A 17,503-nucleotide genomic window follows, 5' to 3' on the forward strand; every position below is an offset into this window, starting at 1 on the left:
GTGGATTTAGAAGAATATCCCAGATAGAATTCACAAAAAATCTGAGAAACCACAACAGATGTGAACATTCCACCCATGTAACAGGCTTTCCCATGGCCATCATAAAGCCATCCCACAGATGAAGTGCCAATTCAGTCTCTGTTTGGTGACATGTTAGCAAAATATGCTGCACTAATTAGAGAGGTCCCATAGGAAATGGCCACCAGACCTTTGGAATTAACTCTGCTACGGCCCATTTCTTTCGTTTAAAAAGCCTCTGGTGGCTGATGTTGTGTCAGATCTGTGCGCACCAGATTTCCTTCACTCAGAAATTGTCTTTTTGCCAAGAGACTGCCTGTCTGCCCTTTCTGTCCTATTACAGGGTGTGAAGTTGACAGTATCAGGAGATGAGAGAATCTGTCTCCACATGAGGAAGGAAAAGTTGGCACTGGGGGAAAAGGCAGGAAAAGTCTTTGAGATGTTGGTGACACTTGAATAAAGGCACTGAAGAAGTCTCCATTTGCCTGGATTTTTCGCAAACAAGAAATGGGACTTTTTGAGTGATAGATACATTGACCTACCTAGACAATGACGACGCAACCAGCTTGCCACCACTTGAATCTTCAAAAGCACTGAGCAAGTTTACTTGTGGCTGCAGTGTGACACCGACTTACCAAAGTTCTCTCCGCCCCAGATGTCCATGGCAGGATCATATTTCCCTAGATGGTTGAACCAGGCCTTGTCAATCACAAAAAGCCCTCCTGCAATGATAGGAGTTCTGCATGGTTGGGAATGAGAGAAAAAAGAAACTCTCACTTGGAAATGTGTGCAACATTTATAAGACATGCATCTGTAGGTGTTTAAATCCCAGACATAAGTTTGGCAAACTTTGTGTAAACCAATACAACTGTGATTCAGTTCTCCTCGTTCTTTAAGAAGCACCTCAAGACAATTTCTATTTTCCCAGGACATTCTCAATTTGCTGAGATTTTATCTTAGTTATCTCTGTTCCTCCATTGTCTTCCCTTATGCCCTTCCTCCTTCTTTTTCCTTAAATGTCTACTTATTGCAAAGTTGTAGGCAGGGTCTTGTCATTGTTAATTTCATGGTTGTACAGTAACTTCTTTTTTAGGTGCTTAAAAAATCATTATCATTACCATTAGCAGCACAGTGTGAGCTAGAGTGAGCATGGAATGGAAAACCAACATGCTAGAGATAGTCACTCAATAAAAACATGAGCTAGAGCAGGGGTGCTCAATAGGTGGATCGCGATCTACCGGTAGATCGCGAGGCAAAATGAGTAGATCGCAGAGTGCCAACCCCCCCTTCAGGTGCCTCTGGGAGGAAACACCGGGAATAAGGCCCATTGTACTCAATGGGGTTTACTCTCAGGTAAGTGTGGCTAGGATTGCAGCCTCACAGCCTAATCCTAGGCATGTCTACTCAGGAGTAAGTCCTGTTATACTCAGTGGGGCTCAAGGTACACCAACATACATTGTACACATAAATGTTATATGTTATGATGGCCCGAACATTGTAAAAAAAACTCTGGTAGATCTCCGGGCCTTGCTGGGTTTCAAAGTAGCTCTCGAGCCAAAAAAGTGTGAGCACCCCTGAGCTAGAGGATATTCCTTCTGGATGGAAGACAAAGAAACTGATGTGACATTAACTTCTGCTTAATTGAGCAAAAGGCACGTTTTAAGTTGTGGCTCTTTTATCTAATCTCTCTATCCAAGTGATTTATATCCTGCCTTTCCCTCCAAGATATTCTGGAGAGCAACTGTCTCCATTCATCCCAGCAGAACATCCTTCACAATGGTTGTCGCCTACATCCCTCCTTTGCATTATTTTCTCATTCCTTTTGCTATGTAAACCACTCTGAAAACTTTGTTACCAGTGTCAAAAAGTAGTACAGTACATAAATATGCTGAATAATAACTAAAATAAAAGTTATGGATTCTCTGACTTCAGAGGTCTGGAGACACTTTAAATAATTAAATTAGCCTCCTGGACGAGAGTCTGGAAGTGGCAATGATTAGGTTTGATGAGGTTTTAAAATTTGTTAGACTTTGAGATGTGTCAATGTATTTGGAAGGGATTTTTGGGGAAGGGAGGTGCTTTTTATACTGTTGCCCAGAATTTCAGAACAGGAAGGGAAATAATAATAATAATAATAATAATAATAATAATAATAATAATAATAATAATAATAATATTTGTATCCGATGTTTTGCTTGCACAAACTGGGGAATGTTCCTATTTCCCCATAACTCTGCAGCCCTCCATACTTCCCAAAATTTCACTCAGGAAGGTCTCCTAACCTTATAAATCACTTTTGGGGATGGGGCACAGGGGGCTACCAGGACACGGAGGGGGCAGAGAAATTGGCTCACACAACATTCAGAATTTATGGCTGAAGATACAACCCAAAAATAATCAATTTATAAATAATAATCTCTTTGCATGTACAGTAAGTTAAAAAGCTTCATACATTCCAGTCACATTCAGCTTTAACACATTTTAGAAGAAGTTGATTTAAAGGCAGTCAGGCATGTATAGGAGTAGCCTACAGGTCTCCTTTGGACGAGATAGAGCACTTGAGGCTTATGATCCCTTGTGTTTTGTTGACTCACAAGCAGACAACATAACAGACAACAACAGATTCCTATAGCAGAGAGTACAATTACTGGGAGGCCAATCCTATCCAACTTTCCAGTGCCAGTGCAGCGCTCATGCCAATGGGGCATGCATTGTACCCCATAGTGGGAGAGTCATGGAAGCGTCCTCAAGGAAAGGGAACATTTGTTTCCTTACCACAGGGCTGCATTGCAGCTGCATCAGCGCTGGAAAGCTGGATAGGACTGGGCATCAGATTTCCAAAGACCAAGTGCTGAAAAGTCTCCTCCCTAACATACTAAGCTGTACCCCATTACCTATTTCTAGCTTTTTTCTTTTTTTAAAAAAAACCTTCAGGACCCCATTCTGGCCTTTCTCCAAACCCTGATACACATTACCTGCCAACAGCTGGAGGGATCAAGGAACATTCAACCTGCTTAGATCCCTGATCACCTCTCACATTTGTCAGACAATACCAAAGCAATAAGCCCATTTATGCTAATCAAAGGAAACAAATTCATAACTGTGCATGTGCATTCTTTTATTTTTTATTTTTAAAGAGAAAAGGCTATTACAAGGATTCCTTCTATTCTAATACCTGTATACAAAAATGGTCTCTCTTAGTCTCGGGCAAGTAACGCCTCAAAGAATGCTTCATATTTTTCTATCAGAACTCCCCCCCCCCCCCCCAGCATGCAATGAGTGGCTAATGCACTCATCAGCACAACTCCTACGAGCCTGAAGTTCACAGCCCTGATTGCAGGCTTCCAAACCAAAAATGCGTTTAGCGCTAGGGGGGTATTTACATGACATTATTTAGCCAGGGCTCTGTACCTAGTTTTATCCTGCTTAGAAGCACCATCTCAAGAGGAAGGCGGAAGTCGTACCTATTCACAAGGACAAAGAAGGAGCTTTTAAGAAGCCTTTTGAAATCAGCTGGATCTTGATTTCAAAACAGAGTTATTTTCCCCTCATTTTCCTCCAGATTAGCTGAGAACAAAAGTAAAGAACTGGCCTTGAGTGAGATGAGATGCAAAGGAGACTGCAGTAAGCCCTGCCATTCATTTCATGAGACACATCTCAGCGGCTCAGAATTTCCCTGTAGGATCCTTCTGATAATATGCTACGCGAAGGCAGGAACTGTCTTTTTTCCCAATCGTGGGACAATTTCAAAATATTGGGGAAAAAAGACTTTGGTAAACACCAGCAATGGTATGCAGAAAGAGAAAGTGTTTGCAGTAGCTTAGCTTCCTTCCTAGAGTTCTGAGACTGCAGTGATGGCTGCAATTCCATCATCAGGTCAGAGAAGCTGAATTTTTGAATGAATCTCATCATATAGCAACCTCTGTGCTAATTTTCCTGTTGCCCATTTTCCTGTTGCCCCACACATGGAACACACATTTCTTTTCTTTTTTTCTTGCTAGCTAGCAGAGGCAATGGCACAACCAATCATTGCTAGATCTTTAAGAGAATAATGGACTATGTGCATTGCAGATGTTATTAAAGAACGTTCTTGAAAAGAATTCAAATGACTTAAGCTTTGGGACAGGGTTTTTTTTTTTTTTTTTCCCCTGTGTGCATTAAATGAAGGACTTCTTTGGCTCTCTTCCACAGCTTTTTCAAGAAACTTCCTAGTCACCTGTTTCCCATCCTCAACCCTGCAACTTACTTGATGGGCTCGGTGGGGTCTGTCCTCTTTGCCTTGAGCTCTGGAGAAAGTTGTTCCCATTTAAAATGTAGGCTCCAGTCAAAGCCTAATACAAAATAAACAGCAGGTGCAGAGGGATTAGAGTTGGCTCTTATGACCACATTTCAATCCCCCCTGAAGCTGTTTTATATCATTTAATACTGGAAATCAAACTATCAATCGATATGTCTGCTGGTCTGTTTAGAAGATGATTACAAATCCCATCATGATCCGGTTATTATTTTAATATACAGTTTATGGTTTTATTTGCATCTCCTGCTAGTCCTAGTTTTATTCACTGAGGAAGATGTGTTATTGCTGTGTCCGCTCCCAAACAGTAATTGATTTATCTGTCTCATATCTCTGCTTTGTCTCCTCAACTGCATACAGACCTCGCTATCTAATACATGCATTATTAACAGCAGTTCAAACGTGAAGATGGACTGCATGGCAGTTTAATCAATTAGCACTGCAAGCAATTTTCTATGACCCATTAAGGATATTCTAAGAAATCTAAAAATGTCTTAAGTATTACAGAATCACTTGGTGTAGTGGTTCTAGTGTTGGATTTAGACTGGGAAAATCCAAGTTCACCTCCCCACTCAGCCATGAAACTTCCTGGGTCACCTTGGGTCAGACACTATCTCTCAGCCTCACCTGAGGCTTTTGTGAGGACAGAAGGAGGGAAGCAAGCATGTACACCACCCTGTGGCAGGAAGGGTGGTATGAAAATATGAAAAGTACAGAAATAAAATAAATTAATAATGTAAGTGATCCTCCTATTGATAAACACTTGAATTCTTCAGTTCCCTCAGAATTCCCCTTGGTTGACCTTGCTCATATAACTGTCTGACCAGTCATCTCTAGACATGCAAGTTTTCAGAATTACCTCCTCTCAGGTCTGAAGATGCTGCCACATAAGCAAATGTGTCCAAGTTGATGATGTCAATAACTGGACTCACAACATGGGTTGGATCCTGATAACAACAGTGACAGCAATTGAAACATCTGGGAATCCTTTTATTTTTAGCACAACAAATGTGTTTCTGCCACTCATTTGTTCTAAGACGCCCACATGTGCTCATAATATAGGGACATTTCATAGTTCAGTGGTTCAAGAATCGGTGTGCCGTGATCCCCCAGCTACAACCCTTTCTGGATGCACTATACACTGTAACAGTGCTTCCCAAACTCCAACAAGGGAGTTGGGAGCACTATAGGTATGTGTAGGGGAAGGAGGGAGGCAGCAATGCGACCCCCAGGATTGCACTGTTGCCAAGCATAGGAAGGGGATTTCACTTACCTGCAGCCAGCACTGCAGTACTTGGGGGGGGGGGTCGGGGAACCCTCCTCAAGGCCCCCTTTGCCTGCAAATGTCTAAAAAAAGAAAAAAGGGCACTTTCATTTTTCAAGATGCAACAGGAAGTGCCCTTTTCTTTTTTAAAGACTTTTGCAGGCATGGGGATCCCTGTGGAGGGCTCCCCGGACCCCCTATACGCCCCCAGTACTGCAGCGCTGCCTGCAGGTTAGTAAAGAAAACCCCTCCCATCCTCAGCAGCAGCACAATCCTGGGGATCACATTGCAGCCTTACCCCCTCCCCAGCACATACTTACAGTGCCCCCCAACTCCCTTCCAGGAGTTTGGGAAGCATTGTTATAGTGTATAGTGCATTCAGGAAGTAATCCTCATTCAGGAAGAATTCCTCATTCCTCAGTGAGATAGCTGGTAGGCTATGGAAGAGGGCAAAGATAATAGCAAAGGAAAGCAAAGAAGAAACTTTTCAGCTTGCAATAAAGTGCTGGTTACATTTAATGAAACCCTTTTCTATAGCACAGTTGGGATTAACTATTATTATCATTACGAAAGTTCTTTGGTTGCTTCAATACTAGTCCTCTTCTCTGGAACTGCCATCCTTTGTTCACTCACTTTTTATGGAAAATCTGGATGATACAATTGTTCAATTGTTGCAGTCCAATCTCTTTTGTGTTGCCACCTGTGTTTTTTCAGATTTGATTTGTGGTGATTTTTTGTTTTGCAATAAAATGTTAATATAACACCAGCCTACTCAGTGTGAAAAAGCAAGGTGCTATTGAAATTAGTGCTAGTGAAGTTTAGTGCCTAACTAAAACTCTTTGGTTTGCAGGCCCAGGTTTTAATGTATTTTTCTGAACAAAGGGACACAATATCTGAGACTGGTCAACTTTCTTTTCTTATATTTCCAGTTCTAATTTTTTTTTTTCCTGAACTACAATGCTGGGAAGAAAGTTTGTGCATTATGTTGATTGCTTAGATTCTTACACATATTTTGTTGAATAATTTAACATCTCTAAGGAAATTAATCAGTTTTTGAACTTGCTTTTCTAGTATTTGTTCACAAAATGTCAATAGCAAAGCAAGAATCAAGTTACAAAAAAACAAACAAAAGGCAACCCACAACAATCAATCATATGGAAAGGAAGATGAAATTAAATAGTAGAAAATCACATATTCAAAAATAATGACTTTTTCCAATGAGAAGAAAAAAAATTAAAGAATTAATAACATTTAATATTTGGATCTTGTGGCTTAATTAATGTCTTGTCATAAATGGGAACATTATACTCCCCCAAAATATCTACTTGCTGGACGGGGTGGGGAGAGATTTTGATAACTCTTTGCATATCTTTTATCTTCTTCTTCCTCTTTCTCTCTCTTTTTTTAAATCCTGAGCTCCTATAGCTCCAACTTCAAGCTTGTCCCTGCACCAGATCAAATCATTTCTTTGCTTATTTCAGCACACATGGACCTATGGTTGAAAATCAGCCTGAAGATGATGACCCGTGTCCTTCATCCTGGCAGGACAAAGCTGAGAAATGTATGGAAAAGAACTGGCCTGAACTGTCTTAAATTTTGTGAAGGGTGCAAAAATCAAACTGGAAGTCCTGCACTTTTGTGTTTAATGAAACTGGGCCAGGAGAAAAGTCTGGTTTTTGCTTCCTTTTAATGGACTGAAAGTGGTTCAGTGCAGTTTGCATTCATGGCAGCCTGGAGAAAGATGATGTTGGCATCAGACTCAAGGCGAAGGGCACCCCAAATGTGCCACTCTCTTGCTCTCCCACAATTTGCTTCTAATGCAGTCCTCATCACCTTGTCTAATGCATGGGCTGCCCCTGCCCAGCTATATAGTGCCAGCTGAAAGAAGACCACAGTGGCTGGAAAACAGACCAAGATCCACCAATGAGAACAGGATTCCTCTCTCACTGGTGTGCTCAGCCTCTACATCTTAACTGGCACACTGGTACTTTGATATTCACTTGAAACTGGCATAGCCAAGCAATCGAACAATTACCATACCAAAGATTTGTGCTATTTCAATGCTGTTGGATATTCTTTTGTTCCTGTGACTGCTGCCTCTTCTGAGTGCCATTTTTCTCCTTTATCTTCTCCATCCTAAGCCTCGTTTTCCCCACTAATGAAACTGATTGCGACTAAACATATTATTTTGTTGATTGACTTAAATATTCATCCTACCATATATAAAATCATGACACAATCAACACGGAACCCTACTGTAACTAACTACGAATATGGGTAACGTAAATAATTGCATATTCTGCTTCTGTTTATCCCCATTTCCATTCCATCCACTCCCCTTATTTTGTTGTCTCCACTGTATTGAATTTTAGACTGGAATAATCTACATAGTGCCGTGCACATTCAAGGTGCCATATAAATAAATCATCATAATCAGCACTGTAACCACCAATCCGATTCAATGGCAGTGAGGGTAAACCAGGCCAAAGACAGTCAAGGCAAAAAAGAAAATGGGAAATGGCACTTCTCAAATGGCACTGAGAAGAAGCAGTAGCCAAAGGCAAAAACGGGTGCTTGATAGCAGCGAAACAAAATGAATATGTTCACAAGTGTTAAAAATCATGAACATTAGGGAAGTACTTTTTCTCACTCGTGAAAACAAATATGAAACTAATATGAAAACAAATATAATCCTAACTTGAGCAGGAGTTTAGAGTTGCAAGTGGCTCAGCCCGGGGCAAGGGGAAATGCTTCCCCTTACCCCAGGGAGAGCCACTGTAGCCCCAATGGGTCTGCTCAGATCTGCACCACTTATAGAGGTGGCAAAGTTCTGAGCAGACTCAAGCAGCTTGGAGTGGCTTTGGGCTGCCCAGGAACGGGTTCAGGATCTGGCGTAATTGCTGGGTCCTGACCTCACCCCCCACTCTCTCGCCGCCCACCCACAGGCCCACCCACTGCCTGTCCTCCCCCCACCCAAAATGCCTCCTCCTCGCCTTCCCCACACACACCCCCAACCCCCACACCAGCTGAGCTCAGTCGATACGGACTCACCTATCTCCGTCAGTATGCAGGTTGGATTTGGCCTCCGCAGGCCAGCCCAACTGATGTCAGAGGAGGTGCAAACATGCTTTACAGCATGTTTGCGACCCTCCCAGGCCAGCACAAGAAACTTGCACCAGTGTTGGGGGCAGTTAGGATTGCGCCCTAAATAAGCTATTTCAGCTCAGCTCAGTATGTGGATGAGAAAACAGAACTTGAGCTTCATACACAATTAGAAAAATAAGGCCCCAGTCCTATGCAGGCCTTATGCTGGTAGATTCACCAATGTATAGCCAGGGTTGCTGGTGTTGCTGCTGGTTTTGCTGCTGCTCTATCATTCTGTGACCTGGTACTAATGGCGCCAGAGTTGATAAACCCCACACTGGCAGCAGCAGGCCACAGAAACTCCACCAGAGTAGGTAGGTTGGTGGGTGGCAGTGGTTCAGGGGTGGGGATTGGGCCAGGCCAGTTGTGGAAGGAGGCAGGAGCAGTGGATCTTGGCGGTAGCTGCACATGCTAGATCCTATCCCTTCCTACTCCAGAGCCTGAGTCTCCTCAGACTTATGCCAATTAAAGAACCATCGGCTCATAATCCAGAGGAGGAAAGAAAACAATTTCTTGCTTGCTCAAAAACAAACAAACAAACAACACAAAGAAACCACATCTCTCTCTAGCCAGAGACAAGCTCTGGTATCAGACAAGCTGAGGTATTTCTCAGAGATCCTCAAGTAAAAATTCCCTCACACACAGAGCCTGCTGCCTTATTGGTTCCCAAGCTCTGGAATCAGTAACTAAATTCCATGCAACAAATCCAGCAGACCTTCCCTTTGGGGGCCAGATTAGACGTAATTTACATCCGAATCCTCTTGTTTTCTCTACATAGCATACAGCCACACCAAAATGAGCTGCACCATATGCTGGTATTGATGGTGGTGGTGGTGGTGGGGAATTGGAAGGCTTAGAAGGGAAAAGGGAAAATATTTTCCTTTACCTCTCCATAAGCCTTCTAATCACCATTGGGTCTCCTCAGACTTGCACCAGCTCTTTACCTGGTGCAAGTCTGAAGACACAAAGGGGGCACATTGGAGGCTAGGAAGGGAATAACAACCACTGCAAGTTGCCCACAGTGGGTGCCATCGCCTTCCGTCTCAGATGTGCCTCTTACCCCCCCTCCCACTCTCCCAGCCTATGTTGGTGGGCCTTCTTTGTCCCACCGCTGCACATAGGACCACTCCAGCTTGTCTGATAGTGTTTTGGAAGTGTGCAGTTTTGTGGACTGCTGAGGCACCATTTGATACAGCCGGAAAGGTGCTACAGTTGCTGGAACACCAGTTCCAGCAGTGGTAGCACCCAATAGGATTGGACTCATGTCCCTATGATTAGGCCTGGTTTGTTTGCTTACTTCTGTGAAAACAACCCATGGGAAGAGAATTGATTTAGATCAGGATTGTGGCAGATAATGAACAGGCTTTCTTACTCCCTGTTGTTGTTCCAGCCTCCCCCAGTGCTATTTGCCTTGGAAAAAAGCCTCCACTGGCTCCAATCTAAGTCCCCCCCCCCCCATTCTTCCTTACTCATTTTCCATCACAACTCTGAGAGGAAACGGGTCAAGAGGCTAAAGACACAGCATTGTGGATCAGGAGAGTTAAGGGATGGAATATGAGTAGGGAAATGTAGGGGGCTAAACTGCTGCTACTGTATAATGGTAAGGTTGCCATCAGGTTGATTTAATTCCCAAATGATTTGAATTCTCATTTCTTTTAAGGAATACTACTGACCCCTTTACTAGACCTGGGTCATATGGCCTGGCCTAGCACAAACTCTCAAGTGAGCCCATAAAATTAAATTATGCTTTAATATGAAACCCCAAATTTATTCGTGATTAAGAATTCTAATGGTCAGGGAGAGGAAACTGATACTCCCTCCTCTGGGCAGTGTTCATACAAGGCTAGATAGTTTAATATTCCACCTCCAACATTTCTCTCTCCTCAAACAGGCAGAGAATAAAAATCTGTCAGACAGAAGTGGGACATTGCCATCCACTGGCTCATTATGATGGCAAAAGCCTCTTTTCAGGTGATGAAGATTTATTCTTTCTGTAAAAATGCCTTCGGCTTGATAATTACATTTTAAAGGAACTTATATCTTACAACTCAACCAATTACATTTGGTTGAAACAAATCTGTAGATGTATCAGCTCTCCACATCAGAACCAAACAGTGTTGTAGACCCAGCCACTCCTACATGTGTTAAGCAACCTGACATTTCTTTCTGAGCAATACAATGTCGCTTTGTGACCTTCTCCCTTCCTGATACAGACCACACCATAATCTACAGCAGGGGTGTCCTGCTGTTTTTGGCAGGAGGGCCACATCATCTCTCTGACCCTGTGTCGGGACGCCAGGGGAAAAAAGAATTAATTTACATTTAAAATTTGAATAAATTTACATAAGTTTACATAAATGAATATATTAAAGATGAACTTATATGAATGAATGAAGGTCTTGCAATAGCTCAAGGCCTATAAAAGGGCTTGCACAAAGCAAGGCTGGCCTTTCCTTTGCTGCCGCTACTGCATCACAGATGTGAAACAGCAAGCAGTGGAGGGAGCCCTCATCCCACAGCTCATGAGAGAGGTCAAACAGTCGCCCTCATGCTGAAAGCAGTTGCATCGGGCCAGTGAGGGCTCCAGCGAGTCCAGAGACTCATTGGAGACTGGGGGCTCCCTAAGAGCCGCATTGGGAGTCCTCAAGGGCCGCAAGTGGCCCCAGGGCCGGGGTTTGGGCACCCCTGAGCTACAGTCAGATAGTTTGAACAGATATCTTCAGTCAGAATCTACACCTGGCCACATGTAAATGCGCTTCATGAAAAACTCGAGCTCCCTCAGAGGAGCACTCAGACCTGCCATTCCTCTGGGAAGGATACTCCAATACTGAGCCACCCACGCGCAATATTGCCAAACCCAAATAACCAAGTGGTGCTCTTCTTAGAGTGAGCAGGGGGCAGGTCTGTTCCTCTTCACCACAGCATCCTATCTTTCTAGTAGTTGTTGGTTGGTTCTTCTGCATCTTTTTAGATCAGGGGTGCCGAAACCCCAGCCCTGGGGCCACTAGTGGCCCTTGCGGCCTCTCAATGCAGCCCTCAGGGAGCCCCCAGTCTCCAATGAGTCTCTGGCCTTCTGGAGATTTTTTGGAGCCCACACTGGCCCGATGCAACTGCTCTCAGCTTGAGGGTGACTGTTTGACCTCTCGCGTGAGCTGTGGGATGAGGGCTCCCTCCACTGCTTGTTGTTTCATGTCTGTGATACAGTAGCAGCAGCAAAGGAAAGGCCAGCCTTGCTTTGTGCAAGCCCTTTTATAGGCCTTGAGCTATTGCAAGACCTTCATTCATTCACATAAGTTCAACTTTAATATATTCATTTATGTGTTGGCATCCTTCAGTCTCGGAAGACTATGGTGTCACACTCTGAATGGTGGTTCTGGAACAGAGTGTCCTCTCCAGTGCGCGAAGCCTGGGTAAAGTAGGTATGGAGGATAGGCTGTTACCCATGCAGCAAATCCCCCTTCTCCACGTCGCTGAAATGGTCCAATGGAAAGGCAGAGGCCAATACAGTTGGTTTCAGCGGCGTCGCAGGAGTTGCCAGAACGTGACTGTGTTCAGCCATGAACTGCCTCAGGTACTCCGGCTCCGGATTTTGCCTCGAGGTTGACTCCTGAAGCCTTTTCCATAACTGGATGTAGCCACAAGGCAGTGGAGGTTTGGGATCAGAGTTTTCCTTCTCTCAGATGAGCTGCCTTCCCAGGCTAAAGAGTCCCATCTACCCGGTGGCTGTTTAGTCGCCTCTTACGACAAGTACAGCCAAACTGAGGGCCTATTCTTATCCCCAGCCCCCAGGGGAATCATTTATGTAAATTTATGTAAATTTATTCAAATTTTAAATGTAAATTAATTCTCCCCCCGGGCCCCCTACACAGTGTCAGAGAGATGATGTGGCCCTCCTGCCAGAAACTGTGGATAACCCTGTATTAGATAGTGAGCCCTTTTGAGACAGCAACCCATTCATTTATTTGATTTGCAGCACAATCCTACCTTGCACTGGAACAGTCAGGCCAGGAGGCTTGCACTGTATCCAGCGCGAAATGGACACCAAAGTGGCTCAGCCAGTGGTAAGAGGAAACACTTCCCCTTACCCCTGGGTAAGCCACTGCAGCCCCTATGGGTCTTTCAGACTTATGCCACCCCCTGAGGTAGCGCAAGGAGAGCAGAGCGGCTGCTCAGGAAAGGGGGTTGCTATCCGGCATAGCTCCATACTGAGCTCCATGCTGCTTGAGAACAGGGGTTGGGACCCAGCATAACAGCCGCTCCCCGCCTCCCACTCCCTGCCTGCCCCCAGGTCCGCCCTCCACCTGCCCTCCCCCTGCTCTGGAACGCGTCCCTCCTGCCTCCTCCATGTTTCCTGCACGTCCTCCCCAGATCCCTGTGTTGGCCAAACTCGGCCAACACAACTTACTTGGGGGAAGACTGAGCTCCACGCTGCTCGGGAACGGGGGTTGGTATCCGGCATAACAACTGGATTCCAGCCCCGCTTCCCACTTCTCGCCCGCCCCCTCAGCAGCCCTCCCCCCACTCTGGAACGCCTCCCTTCTGCCTCCTCCCCACCCTTCCTAGATCCCGGTGTTGGCCTAATTCGGCCAACGCAACTTACCTGCGGGAAGCTGCTGTGGAGGCTAGATGCAGCCTCAGTGCACTGGTGCAGCTTCCTCCTGAGGAGGCGCAAACATGCTTTACGGCACATTTGCAACCTTCCTAGGCTGGTGCAAGGGACTTGTGCCAGCCTAACATGAAGTTAGGATTGCACCCTTGATTTGTGAACTTTTTTGTTTAAAAACAGTATTCTTGTTAATAAATCACCACCACCAACAACAACAACAAAATTTTTGCAGTCTTATGAGGAAAGGATATTGGCATGTTTTTCTGGCACTCCTAGAATGTTATGCGGCACCTCTAAACTTACAGCCCAATCTTAAGGAGCCAATCTGTTCGCAGAACAAGTGTTCTGCCAGTGAAGACTGCCTTATGGCAGTTGCCCCTCCCCTCCCAAAAGGCCCAGCAGTGTGCTGTACACTACCAGTGAGTTGGTGGGGAAGCCACAGCAGTGATGGCTCTGCTGACCCTGTTAAATCCGTGGAAAAGGTGAGATGGGGCACTGACGGGTGGGGAGGAAGGCGGATCTGGTCCAGGAAGGAGGCAGGTTTGGTGGGAAGCCCAAACCCTCATCCCAAAGCAATTTTGCTAGTGCAGGTCCAATTGACTCCTCCGTGCCTTGGAGGCTTTCCCTACTCCCTTACCCAGAAGAGATCTCTGGGACTATCCCCTGCAGGATTTAGCACAAGTGAATCAGTATGGGAGGGGGGAGAGATCATAGGATTGGGCTGTTAGTTATGAAAGCATGTGTGGCAACATTCCAAAGAATCCTAGCCTTCCACCCTCAAAAGGTGCCTCTGAATTAGGGAAAAGGAGAGTATGGAGAGGGCAGCAGGTACTCAAGTGCAGACGCATCAGAACAGGTGATACTCATTTGGTTATGGTTATTCCAGTTATGGGTTATGGTCATTCCAGTTTAGAGTAGATTAAATGTTTTCGCCAGTAGTCCACAGCTGCCAGGCATGGTGGAGTAGTGCATAAACACCTGAGTGCTGCTGCTGCTGCTGATTTAAGTGTGTGGAAAGAGCAGACTTATGTGCAGGTATCACTATCTGGATAAGGATTTGCCTGTGTCAACAGATGCTGCGAGTCCAATTCCCTAGTCCTGTGTGTTAAGTCTGGTAAACAAAGCTGGAACCCTGCCAATCAGCTGCTTAAGAGGGGAACTGCAGGGATTTTTCAGCTCCTTCTTCTCTTCAAATAGCAACAGATGAAATTTTAGGTTTGGCTTTTTCTATTTTTTTACTGAGTTCTGCCTGCTGTACAGAAACATTGGATTGTGGCCAGAGTTCTTAAGTTGGACCAGAGAGACACAAGTTTAAAGCTGCAATCCTAACCTCACTTTCCTAGGAGTAAATCCCATTGAACACAATAGGACTTACTTCTGAGTAGACCTGGTTAGGATTGTGCCCTACATGTCTGCCCAAGCATGAAGCTCACTGGGTGGTCTTGGGCAAGTCTCTATGACTCAATTCAGCCTGACTTATGAGGATAATGTGCGCTGCCTGGAGCTCCTTAGAGGACAATCCAATGCAAATGCAATCATTATTTCTTGCATTCTTGCCAGGAGCTTGGGCCGCATACACAATATCCCCCATTGCACCACATTTGACCCTCACAACGAACTTGTGCAGTTGGTTGAGAGTAGTAACCTCCCAGCATTCATCCAATGAGCTTTATAAACTGAGTAAAGATTTGAATCCTGGTCTCTCAAGTCGTAGCCCCTATGAAGTTGCCTTATACTGAGTCAGACCATCTAGCTCACTATGGTCTATGTTGACTATTCAGCATTGTCTTTTCTGTTCCTGTTCCTGTTCCATTGTCTGTTCCTGGAAATGTCAAGGACAAAAACGGGACCTTCTGCATGACAAGCAGAATGATGACTTCTTTCCCAAGTCTTACATTAACTGTACCCTGCATCTGTAAATACACACTTGCCTGCTTTTGAAAACTCACTCAGCATCCTCATAACCTTCAGAATAGTCTCTATAGCAAAGCACCCTTGAAAAAATGAGACACAAAAGTCATGATTTTCAGGGGGTGAAGGCCTTTAAGAGAAACAGCAACTATCAGGAGGCTTGGAAAGTTTCTCACTCTTTCGTACATCATTGATTTCACTGCAAGGGGCGCATACGGATTCAGTATCTTCTACTGTGAATAAATTATCACAGGCAGTTGAACTCACACGTCTTGGATTGGGAGACCGAGATGCTATAGGGAATGACTCCCAGACCAGCTTGAGCTCCAGCTTCTCTCTTTTAAGAAACCAACAACTGCTTTTCCTTTGAACATTGCAGAAACATCCCATCCTGCCACACATACACTTTTCTTCAGGGATTTGCAACTCTAGTCAAAAAGCTGTTGTACCCACAACAAAGAGATGCATGAGTTCAACAACAACAGCAACATAAGAACAGCCCCACTTGATCAGGCCATAGGCCTGTCTAGTCCAGCTTCCTGTATCTCACTGCGGTGCACCAAATGCCCCAGGGAGCACACCAGATAACAAGAGACCTGCATCCTGGTGCCCTCCCTTGCATCTGACATAGCCCATTTCTAAAATCAGGAGGTTACACATACACATCATGGCTTGTAACCTGTAATAGATTTTTCCTCCAGAAATTTGTCCAATTCCCTTTTAAAGGCATTTAGGCCAGATGCCATCACCACATCCTGCGGCAAGGAGTTCCACAGACCAACCACACGCAGAGTAAAGAAATATTTTCTTTTGTCTGTCCTAACTCTCCCAACACTCAATTTTAGTGGATGTCCCCTGGTTCTGGTGTTATGTGAGAGTGTAAAGAGCATCTCTCTATCCAATCTATCTTTCCTGTGCATAATTTTGTATGTCTCAATCATGTGCCCCCTCAGGTGACTCTTTTCTACGCTAAAGAGGCCCAAACACCATAGCCTTTTCTCAAAAGGAAGGCCCAGCCCAGTAATCATCCTAGTCCTCTCTTTTGCACCTTTTCCATTTCCACTATGTCCTTTATGAGATGTGGCGACCAGAACTGGACGCAATACTTCAGATCAACAAATTTCTACTAGAGTGGACAGAATAAGGAACTTCTGCAGTAGCATCCCAGTGTTGAAGCTCTGGGGCCCTGTGCTGAAACTCTGGAGTCTTAAAATATCAAGGATGTGCATTAGCTTGATAGGAACTGATTTGGCCTCCCCTGAAAATTGATACAATGAACCCCATCATTTGCATCAAATGTCATTTTTTTACAGTGTTGGTACCAATCCTAAAATTGAAGTTGTATAGTGAGACAATGAGCACTTTTCATTTGAATTCCAGTTCTACAAGAGGAGGAGCTATCTGCAAAGGCAGCCAAGTCACACACGAGTGTCATCAAAGCACCAAGGAGACTGTCATCTCTGATATCCATCAGAGAAACATGCCTCTGTCAAGTATTAGCCTGCCCAAAACAAAAAGTTTTGTTTTTTTTAAAAACTGTTTTTGAGCTTTGATGCCCTGTGTTAATTTACCATTCCATTACACCCTCCCTTGCTTACACACACAAAGACACAAAGACACTTTGTTTCTTGGATGCTTGCCATGCTTTAGAAATCTGGTTAAACAGCTGTTTTGCTGAATGAAAAATGGAAAGTGACATGTAGGTTGGGAGGCCAGCTGCTGATTCAGATGCATTTTGGGTCCTTGATCTCTTTGAAATGTATAAGTTTATTAAAGCAAAACGAACTGTTCCTATGAGCAACAAATTAAGAGAAGGCCATTAATCTTTGGGAGGGCAGGTAGGATAGTATGTGGCAGAATATGTTAGGTGCCCTTCCAGCACCAGCCTGAAGGTGGCAGCATTAACATTTCATACAGTTCATCAAACACTGACGGCATAAGAGATGGAAGACGTTTTGTCTAGAAAGTAAATTGCTGTACGTGACAGATGTCCACACCATGAATATGCGAGAAAAGAAAACAAAGGGTTTTCTTTGCACATTAGAAAACATTCCTGGGTTCTACCAATTCTCTTTGATAATACACACTGCAGTTTTGAATGGGGACAAATGTGCATCTAAGGACGCAATTCTATCTTGCGCTGGAACAGGCAAGCCAGGAGGCTTGCACTGTATCCATTGCAAGATAGGGCGCCAAAGTGGCTCAGCTGAAGGTAAGGGGAAACTCTTCTCCTTACCCTTGGGTAAACCACTGCAGCCCCTATGAG

General features: G+C 44.5%; 1 protein-coding gene across 3 annotated transcripts in view; it reads right to left on the reverse strand.

The window, feature by feature from the left end:
• GALNT14 (polypeptide N-acetylgalactosaminyltransferase 14) overlaps positions 1–17,503 on the reverse strand; it is a 253,564-nt gene that overhangs the window by 21,467 nt on the left and 214,594 nt on the right. For all 3 annotated transcript variants that reach the window (XM_066618675.1, XM_066618673.1, XM_066618674.1), the window contains 3 exons: positions 5,172–5,259; positions 4,265–4,349; positions 654–757 (listed from right to left, as the gene is read on the reverse strand). In XM_066618675.1, coding sequence (XP_066474772.1) covers positions 654–757; positions 4,265–4,349; positions 5,172–5,259 — 277 coding nt within the window. The remainder of the gene's footprint in view (positions 1–653; positions 758–4,264; positions 4,350–5,171; positions 5,260–17,503) is intronic.

Source organism: Tiliqua scincoides, chromosome 1 (assembly GCF_035046505.1).
Source record: "Tiliqua scincoides isolate rTilSci1 chromosome 1, rTilSci1.hap2, whole genome shotgun sequence".
Taxonomy (NCBI): Eukaryota; Metazoa; Chordata; class Lepidosauria; order Squamata; family Scincidae; genus Tiliqua; species Tiliqua scincoides.